Source organism: Carassius carassius, chromosome 1, assembly GCF_963082965.1.
Source record: "Carassius carassius chromosome 1, fCarCar2.1, whole genome shotgun sequence".
Taxonomy (NCBI): domain Eukaryota; kingdom Metazoa; phylum Chordata; class Actinopteri; order Cypriniformes; family Cyprinidae; genus Carassius; species Carassius carassius.
In genome coordinates, this window is record NC_081755.1 from 35002621 (window position 1) to 35022264 (window position 19644).

At 38.9% G+C, this 19644-nt stretch overlaps 1 protein-coding gene across 4 annotated transcripts; it reads left to right on the forward strand.

Moving 5' to 3' along the window:
- Nucleotides 1-528: 528 nt before the first annotated feature.
- Nucleotides 529-12140, forward strand: LOC132147792 (SWI/SNF-related matrix-associated actin-dependent regulator of chromatin subfamily E member 1-like). Of its 4 annotated transcripts, none has more exons than XM_059557107.1 (11): nt 529-639; nt 1505-1557; nt 1880-1923; nt 3501-3605; nt 6490-6582; nt 7071-7202; nt 7282-7453; nt 10457-10629; nt 10709-10810; nt 10914-11151; nt 11239-12140. In XM_059557107.1, exons 2-11 carry the CDS (start codon nt 1551-1553, stop codon nt 11451-11453), a joined length of 1281 nt encoding a protein of 426 aa, XP_059413090.1. In that variant the 5' UTR covers nt 529-639; nt 1505-1550; the 3' UTR covers nt 11454-12140. The 4 variants fall into 4 exon arrangements, with proteins under 4 accessions (XP_059413090.1, XP_059413091.1, XP_059413092.1 ...); XM_059557108.1 differs by having other exon boundaries at nt 3501-3599; XM_059557109.1 differs by having other exon boundaries at nt 530-639; nt 6490-6570.
- The last annotated feature ends 7504 nt before the right edge of the window (nt 12141-19644 follow it).

Below are 19644 nucleotides of genomic sequence, written 5' to 3' on the forward strand. Positions count from 1 at the left end.
CATGAAATTTGACCAAATGTTTTTGTTGATATACACGACAGCACAAAAAAAGCCTGTCTTAAGATTTTTATGTTTTTGAAACAAGTCTCTAATGCTCACCAGGGCTGCTCACATTTAGTAAATAAAGAAAAATCAGCAAAACAGTACTGTAAAACAGTATAACTTTTTTTCTATTTTTAATGTATCCCTTTAAAATGTATAAGTAAATTATCACATTGTTTTAAAATGTGATTCATTCAGGTGATGGCACAGCTGAATATTTAGCAGCCAGTACCTTGATCATTTTAACGCATCCTAGCTGAATAAAGTACATTTGAACAGTATGTTTGTGTGTGTGTGTGTGTGTGTGTGTGTGTGTGTGTCTATATATATATATATATATATATATATATATATATATGAACTATTTTTTCTAAACCTACCTAAACTGGTGAGATTTAGTTGCTAAATCGGACGTTATGTACTCAGTTTTACATTTGTCGAGCACGTTCTCTCAGCTCGTGGCGTCTGGTCAGTGCAGTATTAGTTTATGTCCACTAGGGGAGCAGAAGTGTGCCAGAGAATCCGCTCAAACGTGTCACATCCTGAACCTGCGGACTGCGGAGGAGCGCTAGTCAGTGACGGAACAAAAGAGCTGGGGTGAGTGCTCGCTAACCTGGTGGACTTTATTCCGACTTATTGGTTTCCACAAACAACTTTTTAATCCATCATATAATAAATGGTATAATATATTATACATACGCAGTTCTTTGACACGTATTGTGATCTTAATGTCCTAAACGGTTGTCTGACTTTAGCTGCTAATGTTTGATGCTAGCCCGTTAGCCAATGCTGTTTCGATGACAACGGGCTGTGTTTGTACACTATTAAAGCTTTTAAAAAACCGTCAAACTCAATCCAACTAATTTAAAAGCCATGTTCTGCCTGAAATGCGAAAACACACTGTATTTCATATGATATCTCGATGTTATGTTATGTTATTCAGCTAACGTAACGTTAGCCAGTTTCATTCATTGATACTTTGCTTGTTAGCATTCATGTGCTCGGGATGCTTATAGCTCCTCGAGAACAACATCCTTACATTATATTTCGTGTTAATAACCAATATTTGTAGTTTTCCCTCATGTAGCTGTGGTTTCAATACATTTGTCTTTAAATGAAGCTCTTGGCGAGCTGCTCATTGTGTGCGCCATTATCCTCATCGATTACAGGCCTGAGATCCTTAAACACAACATCTGAATTAGTTTTGTTTAAATCCACATCTTAGTTATTGATATTAATAACACGCATACAAACTGTGGCCAGTTCAGTCAAACAATGTCTCTAATTTCAGATTTTCATGCTAAACAGGTGGGTGTGTTTTTTTTATGTTAAACGCTCAGAAATGTCAGATTTGATCAGAAAGCAGGTTGAATTAATGGTGTTTGCAGCTTCAACAAGTTATGATTTTTTGCACATATTGAAAGCATGCCTATTCGTCTAATAAGTTTTTGCCCTATTGCAGAACCAAATGATGGGGATAGCCTGATATCCTCAATCCTACAAACAAGATGTCAAGTAAGAGCACATTTCAACTGATTGATTAGACCACTTAGTTGGTTTAGACCCCCTTGAAGCCCACCCACCTTCAGAAACGACTTTATTAAAGATGCTTTACCATCGAGTAATTTGATATTACTACTTTCTCTAATTAATCTGTAAATGTGTAAAAATGGGTGTGCTAATCTTGATGTAATTGACAATAACATTTTTGGTGTGACTTGATTTTATATACATTGAACTGATGCAGATGTGACGAATAAGTAGGCTTTACCGCTGATTAATCATTTCTGATCGAGTTTAATTTTATTAATTATTTCCACCCATCTCTCTCACGCAGAGCGGCCTCCCTATGCCCCAGCCCCCGCCCCAGCCCCCACAACAGTAAGTAACCTAAACATGCCAATCATCCATACAGTCCCTCCCCTCCATCACCCAAACACGTACCGTAGGTTTCTTAGAGATGAGAGGAGAGGATTGTGGGAAGGACATGGCATCACATGGGTTGGCTTTTGCTAATTTTATTTTATGCAGTTTTACAATCCGTAAGGTGCTAAGGATGTCGCTTACTTTAGGCTCTGACGGTGTTTAATGAATAACCATTGGGGGGGTTAGTTTTTCTGTAATTAAAAGAAATTCTAGATTGGGTTAAATCGAAAGAGTTGATTATTCTTGAATGATTGCGGCGATTTTGTCAAGTGATGTATATAAAATAATGTAATGCAAATAACAATGTTTAAAAAAGTTGGTAAATTACTTTTGATCTGATCATTTTCTGTGTGTGTGAACCTTCCTTTTGGAGCTGACTGATTTGGGGAAAGCCTTAAAAAATGTGGGCGTTCACAGTTGGCTGTATTCTTTACATCTTTTTTAATAGGCCACATTCCCACTATTTTTTGATCCATTCAGTGTGACTAATAATAATTTTTGTTGTAATTAGATATATTAAGCAAAATAAGAAATGTATTTCAACTTTACTATTGCAATTAAAGCCAAAAATCAAATATTTAATGCAAATCTTTTATGAATTTATTTATAATACTATTTATTTATTTATTTTATTTTTTTAACCATCAAGCCTTCATCTTGGTGGTTTGCTTGCAAATAAACACATGCGCTACTTCCACATGCTCCGAGTGAAGCGTGGTAAAGTGTTTATTTATACGCATGCAACTCATGATATGGTCTTTCAGCATCTTGGAGTATCTTGATTCATTTTCTGTGACTATATCATGAGCCGCATGAGTGTAAAATGAACAGTGCCTTACTTCACCCTGTCACTCGCAGCACATGTTCATTTAATTAAATCGCAGTTTTTGATATATTTTTTGATCATATCATAATTCGATTTTTAGGTATGTTCTGCAGCATCAACTTTATAGACTCATGACAATCCTGGTTATTCATTAAACACAGTTTGGAGCGTTAAGTGTGTGAGCCTCTTATGTGTAGGCTTTCCTACATTATTTGATCATTATTCATTAAAACCGATACAGGGAACCGTTCGCAGTAATTTAGCATTGATGCTTAGCTCCGCACATATCCTTGGAAGCCTTGAATCCCTTATTGGTGGAAGAATTTCATCCAAATCCCAATTAATTACTTTTAGCGTCCCAGAACTGTTTTTTTTTTGTCAGTTTGGAGACTGATTATTCAGGTCACTTGTCACCGAGGGATTTGGCTCAAATACTCCCCATCTGAATCCCTAAAGTTAACGAAGCCTTCTAGGACCTCGTTCCGTCCCTCCACCACCACCCATAGTGCCTGTGGCTTTGCTACAAATGGATGTAGAATAAAGCCAGGGTTGTGCTGCTATCAAAGATTGCTGCTTTTTGCATGTTTTATGCAAATCATGACAGAAAACAAAAGCAGGTTCTCCTTTTCATTTTTTTTTTTTTTGTCCCTTCCTCCCTTGTTTGTGTCATTTCTCATTCGTGTTTTGTCTCATTTGTCTCCATCAGCAAATGCCCACCACCCCTGGGTTTGTGGGGTACAACCCATACAGCCATCTGGCCTACAACAACTACAGGCTGGGAGGGAACCCCGGCGGGAACAACAGGGTAATGGTAGGACCGGTGCCAACTAGGGCCCTAGCAACAGCCAATGAACTAAAAGCCCAGACGAGAGGATTGACCTGAATATGAAATAATGAAAAGCTTTGTTCTCACACTGCACAGAGACATTTCATAGAGTTGAAGGTGTCTGTCGGGTAGTAGAGTCGAGTCTTGGGTAGTTTTTTTAGCTCTATACAGTAGCTTCCATAGTCTTCATGCTTCTGTGAAGCACTCACTCTCTGTAGCGTCTGGATGGGTGTGATTGACGCAGTACGAATTGTAGCTTCAGAGTGATTGCTTCTCAGAACCGTTTCCCCTGTCCGCCATCCTATCACTTCATCATGCACAAGAGCTGACGGCCATCTGCTCGCATGGCTTTAGATGCCCGTGCCAAACGCAGTAACTTGGCATGGCTTCTTAGCAAGGTTGAGGCATTTTAGCTGTTGACTGATTTCATCCAAACCTCTGCAGAATCATTTCCAGGCATAAAAGATGGTGGCTTTGTGTCCAGAAGAGGTTCATGCATGGCCCTGTCAGCGTAATGTTAATGTGCTGTATAGGGGTGTAACGGTACGCAAAAATCAAGGTTCGGTACGTACCTCGGTTTTAAAGTCACAGTTCGGTTCATTTTTGGTACAGTAAGGGAAAGAAATGCAAACATTAAACTGCTGGTTGTTTATTACTATACACTTTTAAAAAAAAAAATACTTTTTAATAAAATAAATATAAAATAAAAAAAGAATAAGAAATAAAATACTGCTGCAAAATTCTCCACTAAATAAAATACTCTGTCTCAAACCAATATCATATAATAAAATATAATAAAAAATATAAATAAATAACTATGATTACAGTGCAGCATTACCAATCCCAGCTTGTAGGCCTGCTTCACCAGAACCGTGCTGTGCCTGCTGCTGTAGGTGACAGGGAGACCGCCGACAGACCAGGATCTTGTCTTCAAAACAATATCTATACTTCATGTTGAGCATAAATATAAAGCCTACTGATAAAGGACACCATCAACATTATTGACGGAAAAAAGACTATGTTTGACAGGTGCAATATTTGAAAATCGATAATTATTCATTTATTTTTTAAATTACATTTATATCTGAATTAATGTCAACCTATAGACTTTCAAACATCAAAGTGTCATGAATTAATATGTATTTGTGTACAAAATGACATATAAACATATTTTCCTATTCTATTTTGCCTGGAAACGTTTCCAACACGCTTCCGTGTCGCGTGAAAAATAGGCGTCGGTTCTTTTTCTGAAAAAGATGTGTGTCTCACGCAGGCAGTCTGCAAGCTCTAACCTGTTAACATGGGTGCCTAATTAAAAACGTACACGCCACGCAGCTGAGACGCTTGCGCCATGCATCCAGTGCGTCGCCGGCCTTAGAATCAGCTGCAGGGCGGGATTTGCGCTGAACGCGGAGACTTCCGCCACTTAATATGTTCGTTTGGAAACACGAAAATGTATTTATGTTCCGCGCACAAAATATTGCATTCCGTCATTCGGTACACGCGTGCACCGTACCGAAAGCCCTGTACCGAAACGGTCCGGTACGAATAGAAGTACCGTTACACCCCTAGTGCTGTATTTGGTATGCCATTTAGGTACGTCTCAGGCTCCCTTTGTGAAGCGCTTCACACCGTCATCGTTTCTTTTATGCCGCGTTTCCACCGAAATTACCCGGAACATTTGTACCAGGAACTTTTTCCCCAGGAACTTTTTTACCCCCAGACCTGCTGCTCTCTGAGTTTCCACCGTGGTTTAAAGTACCGGGAAGATTAGGCAAATAGACTGGTGACGTAGGTCTGCGCACGTTTCTCAATGCAAAGTGCGCTGATTTTGGACGTGCATCCTCGGTAGTGCGGACTTTGTGCATTCGGCTCGGGAGTGTGATGTCCGCAACGACGCAAATCCGGTAATTCTGCAAATAGCAGCGTACTTGATAACATCAGTCAGCTCGCCTTGGCTACTGCAATTTTTCCTCACTGTACATTTACAATAAAACGAAATAGGATATCAAATACCACTGCCTCCTTTCGTTTTCATTTAAACATAATAACAGCTGCAGAAATGTTCTTAGTTCAGGGATGTGTATATATACAGCCATTACAATGAATTGATATATTATATAAATTTGCCTTTATTTTCATTTTAACATATAGATAAAATGAATACAGACCAAAGATTACCTTTTAGATTTACCCAAAACTTAATAATATTTAATGTTTAACCACTAAAGAGACATCAGAGCCAGCAGCACACATCAAAAGGTCTAGCCGAGGTGAGGCTGCTTCTCGGCGGATAGATGATCACTGAGCTCCCGCTGATCGCGTGGAGCTGACCGTCTCTGAGATCGGCGAAACACATTTTTAAATAGGCGCTGTCTTTGTAAATAAACCACAGATTTGAGTTTTAAACAACTACATTCTCGCCTGAAATACTTATAAAATTACATTTCATGACACAATAACAGTAATATTTTGAAAATGTTGATCCAAATATATGGTGGTTAAACCCAACCAATGCTGCTTGAACTCAACCAATCAGGATGTTTAGCGCCCAAGTCCCGCCCCGAAAGTTCCAGAACTTTTAAAAAGTACTACCTCGCCAGCAGGGACTCTCTGAGAGGCATTTTTTTTACCCGGAACTTTATTTAGTTCCTGGTTCCTGCGGTGGAAACACACCAAGTACCAGGCCAAAGTCCCTAGTTCCTGGGTAAAGTTCCTGCGGTGGAAACGCGGCTTTAGTCGTGCCTTTTGCTTCTGTCTCTTTCTCTCCATAGTGCTCCATTATGACAGTTCAGTGTTTTCTGTGATGACCACGTGTGCCCTTCGTGATCTCTAATGGCCCGTGTGGGCTTCTTTCCTTCTCCCGCAGAACTCCTCAGGGATCACCGTTCCTAAGCCACCCAAACCGCCCGACAAGCCACTGATGCCCTACATGCGGTATAGCCGGAAGGTAAGCAGGAAGGTAAGACACCCACGGTGTCTGCTTTTACTGCTTGTAAATTGAGGAGAGCGCTTCTGCGATCAGCTCGAAGGCTGCGGGGCAGTCAGTGGTCTGACTCTGCCCCTTCAGCTGGTAGACCCCAACATCGCTTCATTGCTTTCTTCTCTTCAACAAGGCTGGGAAACTGACATCTGTTGTTTCTGATTTACTCGTTTGAGAATTTAAAATGTTGCTTTTCCTTTCTCTTGTGAGCACAGTGTTTTAAAAGATGAACCTAAAGCAGTTAGGTCTGTTAATGCTATTTGAATCCATAATAATGATGCATTTTGATATTTTAAGTTAAAATAGTGTTTAGATCAATTGCTTTTCTCTGCTGTCCTTCAATCATGCTTTAGTTTTGTTGGCAAAATTGGTGCTCTATCTCTATCCTTTTTGGGAAAATGCAACCCTCCCCGTCCAGGAATCCAGACTGCTCTGTCGACTCTGAACTGACACTTGTATCTTCTTAGGTTTGGGACCAGGTTAAAGCCTCTAATCCTGACCTGAAGCTATGGGAGATTGGGAAGATCATCGGTGGCATGTGGAGGGACCTCACTGATGAAGAGAAACAGGACTATTTAAACGAATACGAAGCCGAGAAGGTTTGTTTTTTAACTTTTTCTCATCTTCAGTCAGATTCCTAAGTCTAAGTCAAGCACTAAGCAATTTTTCTCCCCACAGATCGAGTATAATGACTCTCTGAAGGCCTACCACAACTCTCCAGCCTACCTGGCGTACGTCAATGCTAAGAACCGCGCGGAGGCTGCTCTAGAAGAAGAGAGCCGGCAGAGACAGTCTCGTCTAGACAAGGGCGAGCCCTATATGAGTATCCAACCTGCTGAGGACCCTGATGGTGAGATTGACGTCTTAATGCCACCTTTGGATGGCAAGAACATAATTTGGTTTATTTGAATATTACTTTAACATGAGTGGTCAACATGGCCTAAACATGCTGTTGTGGGCTTGTGGCTAATAGGGAAAAAATGCCAGTTGGTTTTTGAAACTGGTATTTTTGCAGAATCTGTTTTTAGAATAAAGGTGCAGCCACAATTTTGAAAAAGGCTAGAAAAGGACAATTTTTCTGTTGTAAACTGTAGCGATGTATGGAGCAAAGCTCACACAGAATTCATTTTCAAACCAAGCAGCTTTCTGTTGGTCAGTGCAGCAAATCTCTGACCAGCTTTTACCTGCTGGAAGTCTCTCTTCCACATGCTAAAATAAAAAAAATGTATCTGCACCTTAATGAGTACTAATGGCAGGTGTTTCTACGGTTACGTAGGGTGTCCGCGGGGCTGAAAAAGTTTTCATATGTCTTAACTAACATTTTCTTAATAAAAGGCCTAAAGTCTTAAATTCCGATTCGATGGGTCTTAAATATTTTTGGTCACATTACAGCTAAAATATCCTCAGTCTGACGGACCTAATGACATTTTACAATCATTGGACAGACAAAAAAAAAATTTTTTTCTCGTAATTCCTTTACTAAAACTGGACACTGACTGAACTGCTGTGAAGAGAGAACTGAAGATGAACGCCGAGCCGAGCCAGATGATGACTCGTTCACGAGTCAAGAACCGGTTGAAGAAAACGGTTCACCGGTTCTTTTACGCTCGACGTAATGGCGTCATTGGCGATGATTGCCCTTGATTCAAGTCTTCGGTTTACCCGCGTTCATAACACTAGCACAGAATCAGTTCAGAGTCAATCACCGAAAGAATCAGTTCAGTTCAGACGCTCTGTGTGTCGGTCTGCTTCACACTGAATCACACATGCGCAGTATCATCAGCTCCTCGATTCTCGAATCAGACACGTCTGACAGAAACTGGTCTTGACTCGTGAACGAGTCATCATCTGGCTCGGCTCGGCGTTCATCTTCAGTTCTCTCTTCACAGCAGTTCAGTCAGTGTACACTTGTATTGTGCTTTACATCAATACAAAATACAAATATAAAAACAATACAAAAACAGTACATTTCATCTTTAGCCATATGCTAAATCAAAAAGATAGGTTTTTAGCCTAGATTTAAAAACAGACAAGGATGGAGCAAATCTAATACTAAAAGGTAACGCATTCCACAGTCTTGGAGCGGCTACTGAAAATGCACGATCACCCCTGCTTTTCAGCTTTGATTTCGGTATACACAATAATCTCTGGTTTGACGACCGGAGAGACATAGCTGGACGATGTTCTACCAGTAGATCCGAAAGATAAGTAGGGGCCACACCATTTAAAGATTTAAAAACCAACAGAAGAATTTTAAAATCCACACGGTATCGTACAGGTAACCAGTGCAAATCACGTAATACTGGAGTAATATGGTCCCGTTTTTTAGTACCTGTTAGAAGTCTCGCCGCCGCATTTTGTACCATCTGCAACCGGGATAAAGCTGATTGGCTGATCCCATAATACAATGAGTTGCAATAGTCAAGTCTCGATGTCAGAAATGCATGAATTAGTCTTTCAAAGTTATTAAAAGATATAATTGTTTTTACTCTGGCTAAAAGACGGAGCTGGAAAAAGCAGGATTTGACCACTGAGCTTATCTGCTTGTCAAATTTCAAACCATCATCAAACACAACACCCAAGTTCTTTACACAAGTCTTTGCAGACAGTGTTACATTACATAGGGTTATTTGAGTAAGAGTATTTGATGAGCCAAACACTATCATTTCGGTTTTATTTTCATTAAAATTAAGAAAATTTAGAGCTTCACAGCAGTTCAGTCAGTGTACTGTTTGTGTACATGAATTACTCCGGGATATTGGTTTGTTTGAACTCAGAGGGAGTGTCAGCCACATTAAAAAAAGTTAACAGCTTAAGTCATTTGTGGATTAATGCGTATTGGAGATGCAAACCATTTAAAACTATTCAGTTCGATTTGGTGAACTGTTTCAAAAAGATCTGGTTACATCGAATGATTCGTTCGTGAACCGGTTATGTCAAACTGCTTTGTTTTGAACTCTCTCACACAACAGACACGGAAGAGAAGACAATGCTGAATAAAGTCGTCGTTTTTGCTATTTTTGGACCAAAATGTATTTTCGATGCTTCAAAAACTTCTAACTGACCCTCTGATGTAACATGGACTACTTTGAAGATGTTTTTCTTACCTTTCTGGACATGGACAGTATACCGTACACACAGCTTCAATGGAGGGACTGAGAGCTCTCGGACTAAATCTAAAATATCTTAAACTGTGTTCCAAAGATAAACGGACGTCTTACGGGTTTGAGATTTATTTATATATATATATATATATATATATATATATATATGATTTATTTCAAGGATGCTATTTTGTTTTCTTTTTATGTAGAACGTATATTATATATGTATATAATATAATGTGTATTTCCATTACAGGTTTACATCTTAAATTTCATATAAGGTGGTATTAAAAAGGTCTTAAATTTAACTTATATTCATGTCTGTAGAAACCCTGGTTACCATTTAGTAAAAAGGCATATTCAGAAGCTGTTTTTCTCAGAGAAAGATTGTCAAATGCCTGGAGAACATTTTCCTCCAGCGTTTTCACATCCCAAATTACCTACTTTTTTGTGCTGTAGTTCTAATTTTTTGTTTTTAATTGCTCTCAGCAAATGCCAGGGGTTTAAATATGACAAATTGATTGTAGATATAAACATGTATGTTTTATTACCTTGCGGGAAGTAAACTACCAGGATTGTTCCTAGAGACATAATTGGCATCTAAATTCTTGAGTTTATAATGGTAAAGCCATTCAGATTTTCTTTTCTTTTACAAGCCTCCTTGGACGTTCTGAAACTTGTGCATTTCAGAGAAAGCTCTCTGGTCCTGTTCTCTACTGCTTGCTATCAAATGTGGAATGTCTCTGTAGACTATGACGATGGGTTCTCCATGAAGCATATAGCGGCAGCTCGTTTCCAGAGGAACCACCGGCTCATCAGTGACATCCTGAGCGAGGTTGTGGTGCCTGACGTTCGCTCCGTGGTGACCACTGCTCGCATGCAGGTCCTCAAACGCCAAGTCCAGTCCCTCATGGTGCACCAGGTATGTTGAGCATATTAAAAACACAAGATGTAAAACTCAAGACGCATACTTTAATCATGGTACCTTGATTTCCAAACAGAGGAAGCTTGAAGCAGAGCTGCTTCAAATCGAGGACCGGCACCAGGAGAAGAAGAGGAGGTTCCTGGAGACCACAGACTCCTTCAATAACGAGCTCAAACGGGTGTGAAATTCAGTTTGATCCCTGAACTAATAGCCCTTGTGTTTAGCCTGAGCTCAAATGCCAGACACACTGCCGGTGATTGATGTGTGGTTTGTTTGTTTAGCTGTGCGGTCTGAAAGTGGAGGTGGACATGGAGAAGCTGGCAGCTGAAATGGCTGCTGCAGAGGAGGCGGCTCGCCGGAGGGCAGAGGAGAGGGAGCGGGAAGCAGCAGAGCAGGTGGAAAGAGCCGCTCAAGAGGAGCAACAGCCTGCCGCCGGCGCCCAGGCCAAAGCCAACCCTGAACAAACCTCTGCAAGCGAGGCCAAGGATGGAGAAGACAAGCCCTCCCCAATGGAGACGGGTAAGTCCTGCACCGTTATGTTCTCTAACTTTGAGAATTCGACAAAAATAGAATTAAAGATGTTTGACTGTGGTGTCTGTTCTGCAGAGTCTCTGGCTGAAGCTTCTGAAGGATCTCAGGAGGCTGAGCAAGGACCCCCAGCTGCAGCAGGAGACAAACCGGCCCAACCTGAGCCTGCAGAGGGCGCTACAGACGAGGGCACCAGTGACAGCACTGCTCCGTCTGAGAGCAGCTCTGGACCCCCAGCAGAACCCCAGGCCTTGGACACCCCTGAAGAGCGCCTGCCCACCCAGACACAATAACCCCAACTCCTAATCTTCATGTTCATTTACGAAGTCTCACTTCGCTTTGTGTTCAGTCAGTTGTCCTCTACGATTTGTAATCAAACGACCAGTAGGTCAGTGAGTGGGAACAGTGAAAAATGATTTGATTTTTTTTCCCTGAATGTTCTTCGGTTAAATGTTTTTGAAGGACGGCAGAATCTTAATTGGTGTTCCACACACATTCAGTCAGGCACACGTTTACTTGATCTAACCCTGATGTTACAAGACCACTTGAGTATTCTTGAGCTACAGCCATTAAAAAGCTGTTTTATCATTGTAAAGTGGGCAAATGTTAAGTAAAATGTAACTCATCCTTCAGTCATCAGCTTTTTTTATATTTTTTTTTTTTTGTGAAAAGCTGAAGTGCACAGTTATTTGCTGACACTTAGCATGTTTTATCTACCTGTGGCATGATTATTTTATTGTATATCTTTGTTTCATTCTTTCACAATTTAGTTGAGTAGTCTGTTGGATGTAGTGTTTTTTTTTTTTTTTTTGTACTTAAAATAAAGCCATGCTAGCACTCATGATTTTCCATTGCAACAGATTGACTGCACAGAGCAGATATCTACATGGAAAGGCATTACATTAAGCCTCTGGATTATTGTGTTTTTGTATTGTTGGAAGGTATTCCCTCAATAAAGCGATTTCTATGTCTGTTTTAAACATCTGCTCCTTCTGTCTTTTGTTTAGTGGTTTGTTTTTTTTTGTTTTTTTTTTCAAGCTTTGTTTTTAATATTAAAATGCTGAATACTAGTTCAGGTCTCTAGTTGGGTTGACTGTATAATAACTCACATTATTTGTACTGCTGATACAATTGTTTCCTATTGCAATTACTGTCATAATTAGATGTGAAATGTACAAAATCTGGAAAACTCCATTTTTTCCCCCGTTGATATAAAAACAAAACAAACGTTTAAACCTTTGTAAAATCAAGTTCTGGGTCTTCAAATAAGTCAAATCTAATATGAAGCCCTTCAAACTTGACCCCTTCTGTAGCAGGATCCATTTAAAATCAGTAGTGCTTTGTTTCATTCAGTGGATAAACACATTATATTAGTTCCAGACATATTAAAGTTATGTATTGTCTGATTTTGTGTTTAGCTTTTGAATTAGATTTATTTTTTATTAGTTGCATGCAGATTACATTAGATTATAACTGCTGTAAAACAATTTAGACAATGACTTGCAAAGAGCTGAGAAAAAGTATTTAAAACCAAGTACGTAATGGACGCATAAAATAGCTGAAATTCAAATTACCTTATTCTATTAAGATTTTGTGCACATGCTCTTCATCTAGCAGAAACGAAAACAAAAGTGTTTTAAAGGATGTGATCAACCTATATTTGTCATTATGTAAAGGCATCTCTATAACAACCATAAGGATAAAGACTCACACTCTCCTTATTATTCCAGAGGCAGAGATCAGACACAGGTGCCAAGACATTTTTCGGACCAACAGGCCTATATCTCAGAGTACTGAATTCATCATATATATCACCTGTATGTGATACTGTAGAAAAAATCTCAATAATTATAATTTAAAGTGAAGAACATAATTCCAAACCTTTAAGATTTTTTTCTTCTTCTGTGGAACATAAAAGGAAGATACTTTGGAGAACAGTTTTGGTGACCATTGGCTTTCATTGTAGACGCAAAAACCAGATACATTTCTTAAAATATCATCTTTTGTGTTCCACAATAGTAAGAAATTAAATCAGGTTTGGAACAACATGAGGGAGTAAATGACCATTTTTATTTTTAGGTGAACTATCCCCTATTAGAGTGTTTAGTGCATATATACCAACAGAAGGGGGCAGTGTTCATTCTGGTTGAATTTTGTTCTGCTGACAAAAAAAAAATGGAACGATTTTGCATTGATGGATGAGCTTGAAAATCAAATACATTTTACAAAGAAGCTACATCAATAGGTGTCTGAGGTTCCAGTCTTGAGAAACCTCTCTCACGAAATGCACAAACCCAAAAAAGAAGACTGCAAATGGCAGGATTTCAGTGCATGTACTGTAGGTATGATGTGTGTGCGTGGGCGACCACCAGCAGCAAGCTTAGTGGGCGCAGAGCAGGTAATCTGCTCTGGATGCTGTTAGCTTGTGGGCATCACTACTCACAATGTGATCTCTGTGACCTTAACACTGTATAACCCGCTCCAGCATTAAACTACGCAGTTCTGGGTTGCATTTCTGTCCATCTTGCTATTGTGCATTTAACAGTTTCCTCTGACTCTTGACTTAACACAGGAAAAGACAGTCAAACAAGAGAAAATATTTAACAAGGCTTCACAACACACAACTTCACAAAAATGAGCCATTTCATCTGCAGTAGAGATGATGTTTTGAAGAATGTTTACACTGTTCACTTCCATGCAGGGAAACTGAGCTGAGACATTCTGCTATAATTATCTCCTTTTGTTCCACAGATGAAGGTAAGTCATACAGGCTTCAAAAGACATGGTTTGTATCTGGGTGAACTATCTCTGTGGTGTAAAAAGAAGCCATAACCCTTTAAAAGATGTTTAGAAATGTTAGAAGTGCAGTAGCCAGGCACCCTGTGTGCTTCTACGTAGATAATGATACTAGCATTCATATTCTACTTATTTCAACTGCCTTCACTGCGCCAATATGAACATAAGATTGCATATATAAAATAACATTTTGATGTACACTCATTTATTATAGCTCCTAATGGAGACCAAAATGTTTGACAATCAATGTTACGTTTAAATAAATATGTCTCAGTGTAGCCTGTATTATATATTTAAAGTATGTATAAATCAGGAATGAATTTGCCCAGCTAATGCACATGTGTGTTTATGTAATAAGAAAAAATGGTGACGCATATGATTCGCTTTTTTAACTGGATTACATAGATGTCGCTACTGCCAATAAATCTACTTTTATTAATTTACAAAGCCTAGTGATTTTGGAGAGTGGTAAATATAATCTGTGGAAACCATATAAAATGTACATGATTATTGCAGCCAGCCAACGAATTCTAAAGTAATGGGTAAATTCTACATATGCTACCCATTCGTCAACAGTAAGAACCATCACATAGAAAAATGCAGTAAAATATACCCCCAAACCGTGAGTTTTTTTGCTTTAAATTGCGCATGCGTCAGCCCGCGTTTTTGAGTGAGTGTGGGCGACGCTGGATCCTCTCTCTGGCTGCCATCGAACAGCAGAAGTGAAGGTAAGCTATTTACATAGGAGTGCTGTATATATATTTTTTAACTATGAGATATTACACTTCACTTGTATTCGGCTTTCGTTTATTTAACATGCCATTACTTGAAATTAAAGTTTGAATCTGTCGCTGGCGTCACCATGGCCCGGGGCACATCAAGCCACATCGGACAACGTCGAACCGTCGTTCAGGCAACTTGGTTTATTGTTTTCCACGCGTCGGTTTGATGTGTTCAAATCATGGTCCAAATAAACAAATTGACCCCGACGAAAGCAGATGTGCCGTTGCTAGGATGAGAACGCATTGACACGCAACGGCACGTCTGCTTTCGTCGCTGCTAGTTCTTTGCCATCGGTTTGTTGTGTCCCGGGCTTTCACCGTCTGCACAACTGCCGGTAAATTGAAATGCCGTCGTGGTGTGCTTTTTACAAGATTAGTCAGCATGCATGACTGTGTCTGACCGCTGGTTTTAAGGTTAGAAACTAGTCAAAGCCAGCTTTTTCTAATATATTGAATGGGCGCAGGATTAAAAATAAAAACATATTAACGTTACCACTGTATCCCGCCAGTGTGTGTGAAAACACCAACTGTTGCTGCACCTAAGTTTTTTAAGGAATTGTGGGATCACGTACAACATTTTAGAATTGATTTTATATTTTATATTTGTTATTGTTAGAACATCAGTGCTTAATAAATGTTTTCATAATTTTGTAATATGTTCTATGAAACACATTACATGTATGAAGCTAATTATATGAAGTATGAATATTAATATATGTAATTGCAATGCCTTTATTTAAGTCACTACACAGCCTGTTATTTCTGCATGACCGGCCCTTGTCAGACAGACAGACTGCCCAGATCAGAGGAGCACTGATAAACTACCATATTTACCCAAATAATCACCGGTCTGCAAATAGCCGCCTGGTTCTTTTAAACGTCTGGGGTTATAATCCATTTTGCTTATTAAACACCCACCCGAATAACCAAAGGGGGTGATTATTTGCATTATATTGAGGTAAACCCAAAATCATTTGTACAAAATCTAACCCAGGTACATGTCTGATAATTTGTTTTGTGTAATTTTTGTTTTTATTTCTGTTGCAGGCAGAGTCTGTGTATGTGGACACTCACTATTTGCCCTAATGCGTGCCAAAGGAGGAGCAGCTGGTTGCAAGATGCGTCCTCTGATGAACACTTTATATGACGTATGTTATTTTATTTTTTCACAAATATGTAATTATTGATGAGTGAATTAAAAGTAAAGTAATTTGTAAACAATTGCTTTGTTGTGCGCAAAGTTGAGCTCCTTACCAACTTAAACCTTTTAACATCAGTGTGTGAATTCGGTCTTATCCATCCATTTTCTTTACTGCTTTGTCCGTTCGGGTCACAAGATTTTTGAGCCAACCCAGCATTTATCAGGCAAAGGGGCAGGGTTCACTCTGGACAGGTCGCCAGTCTGTTGCAGGGCCGGAATTCGGTCTTAGTATATGTAAATCCCTCCCCACACCGCTAACAGTCTTATCACTAAATTGTATCTCCCTACAGACACAGAACATTGAGAAAAAAGAGATGCTGTTGTCTGCTGCCTCATTAACTACCTCGGTGAAAGACAAGAAGATCTTTTCCATGACTGCCAGGTATGTCATATTGATAACAGATTTTTTAATTAACTCAAGGGATCCTCCTCTCCTCTCGTATCCACCTTCTCCTTTTGCCTTCCACTCCCCCTCTGCTCTCCTTTTAGATAAACTGAAATATATTGAAACAGCATCTTAAATAAAATAAAAATGTGTATGCTTTTTGTTTGTTTGCTTTTAACATGTAGGAATGTGAGGACTACACAGACAAAACGATGAAGGTGATTGTGAAGCACAATTTCATGGCTGAGGAGGATCCATCAAAATTGTCTATTGTGATCGAGGGAAACCAAGTGATGGAAGGATGTGGAAGCCAAATGGCATGCATACTGCTGATGGGACTCATTTATGCAATCAACATCGAATGTCCAAAGGAGCTGAAGAACACGTTTGAAGCTTTTCAAAAACTTTGTTTGGAAATTGACGGGGCAAAACTACTGAAAAAGGTCCACAGTCTCAAAAATATATACTCATGCAGTAGCCACACATTTCCCCTCTTGTTCGAAGAGGATCTTTTGTCTGGACATACTTTTAATGGAGTTGTAATGGAGTGTAGTTTTATATTTTTCTTCTTTTCCCTTATTTGCTCCACACACAGACACAGATCCATCCACTCTCTCTCAGCCCACTCCATTGCTCTGTGATTTCCCCCAGATTGACAGAAAAGGAATACCAATAGAAAGTGGCCTGAAGAATTTTGATCTCTCCTTCTACCCTCTTTCCCTCCCCATTTGTTTGTTTCTTTTATTCTCATCCTATTTTTGAGAGTGAGAGCAAGCTCAAAAACTAAAGAATGTTGGTGTTCTGTTTTATCTTTACCCATATATTTGATACTGTACATGAACAGAAACAACCATGTGGAGTTTGTGTGTGTGCTTTTGATTTTTAAAATAGAAAAAGTGGCATGTGTTGTTTGCAGTAGGCAATTATCCAGAAACAACATTTGAAACTGTTATCTTAGTGAGTTATAAAAAGTCAATTCAGGGATAAAACAGGGATGTTTTATTATCCAACATTTTTTAAACAACATTTGATAGATCAGTGAGTTATAAAACAGGCTCATTACTTGAAATGTTGTCTAAAGCTGTTGTGCTGCACTATATTTTGAGTGTTTCATAGGATTTTTTGGATTAAAAATATTGATCTGATGAACCATCTGAATGTCTTTATTGTGGGGGGTACATTTTACCTTCTCTGAATAAGTAATTGTTATTAACTGATATTAATTAACTTTGATTTGAAGAGATCATTTTTACCTAATTTTAATGAGTAAGTAGCTATGGAATATATACATAAATGTGAGGAATTGTTACCCAATTTATGCAAGCATTTAATAGCTTTTAACTTCAGATAGTTTATACTCAATATATGGGATTAAATTTACCCCACCAAAGTCGATGCAAATTGTTACCTCACATTTATTGGGTAGATTCTATAGATTAGTTTTTACAGTGTACAATCTCTCACGCATGCATATGCATACAGACGATATGTATGTGATCTTTGTGACACATGTGGGCCCACTTAAGTGTATTAAAGGGTTAGTTAACCCAAAAATGAAAATTAGGCTTCGTTTTACTCACCCCTGAGACAAATCCAAGTCGGAGTTATATATAAAAAATTGTCTTTGATCTTTTAAGCTCTATCATTGCAGTCAGCGGGTGTTTGAGTGCTTCAGTCCAAAAGAAGTGAAATAAAAAGCGTCCTTCCAAAGGCCTCCTAGTTACTATGCATTTTTGTAAGAAAAATCTCCATATTCAAAACATAATAATCACTTTAATGTAGATGTAATTGATGATTAATGTAGATGTTTAATGTAATGTAACGTTGCGCATGTGCTGGTGAGTCTCGTGAAAACCAACATTTGTTTACAGGATCAAAAGAAGCAAAGTTCCTTACTTTAGCAAAGGAAAACCAGTCTTCTCTTGGCTTATATCGTAATCATCTGACATTCTTCTTTACAAATCTCGTTTTGTACTTTTAATTAGTGACTTCTGAGCAGCGCATGCGCAAAACTGACCTCATACATCATCCGCCCGGAGCTGCTTCCGCGTTCAGCTAGATTAAAGTGATTATTAAATTTTCAATATGAATATTTTACTTACAAAAACGCTTTTTTATGACACACTTTTTTTATGGATGGGAAATTTTTATTTCACTTCTTTTGGACTGAAGCACTGCAACACCCGCTGACTGCAATGATAGAGCCTGTGTTCTGTCGATTTGTCCTACATTGTCAAATTTTCCTACCTCCCACTAAAACAGGGAGTAGTACAATCCGTCACCAAAAACTGCTACTGTAAAGTTACTGTTTCATTAACGTCTACACTGACCACAACCCTAATCCTACCCTTACAGTACTGCAAATACAGTAATTATGTGTTATATTTGCTGTTTTAGCTAGAAGGGATACAGCTACAGGAAACCAACAATAAATATTATTTTCTACCAATTAGATTGCACTTTTATTAAAGTCTACACCTACCCCAACCCTAAACCTACCCTTACATTAATGCAGATACATTAAATACCGTTGTTTAGCATGAGAAAAAGGACGCGATATTGATGTGCGCATACGCAGTAAACCCGGGTAAGAAAATCTGACGGGTAGGACAAAATCTCAGCGCACCGAAAGTTGAAAGACAATTTTGAATATAACTCCGACTTGATTCATCTGAAAGAAGAAAGTCACATACACCTAGGATTCATCGGGGGTTAATTTTTTCATTTTTGGGTGAACTAACCCTTTAAAGTCTGTTTTTATTAAATGTTATAATCGACTGCGGCATCCCTGATATATAGTGGTTCAGCAACAAGCATGAATCACACGATATGATCAACAGGAATATGACAGCATCAGCACAAGAAGTTCAAGCTCCCTGCTGAGGGTTACTCAGTCTCTCCAGGTAAGTGCATGGTGCCATTGTACTCTCAGCCGCTGGTTGTCCTTGCCTCCTACTTAGTGCGTCACAGAACAGGAACGAAACAACTCTGCTGAAAAGAGTCAGCTGGGACACAACACAAAAGTTTATGTAACAAAGCTCAGACGTCAATTTATATGAGCAGCCACCGAAATAACTTGCTCTCCATGCAGCTTCATGCTTCAGGGAGATCAGAGATCCTGCAGCCTGTTGCATTAAAACACCCTGAAAATGCTTGGTACATTTGTAACAGTATTATCATTAATGGGTTTCTTAACTTGAAGATTTGTCAACAACGTTGTAATTCATATGAAATAATCACAGAGTTGGTGCTTTTTTCATGCATATAGTAAAATGTAATCACATATTTAGGATTGGGAAAAACAAAAATACAAAAATAGA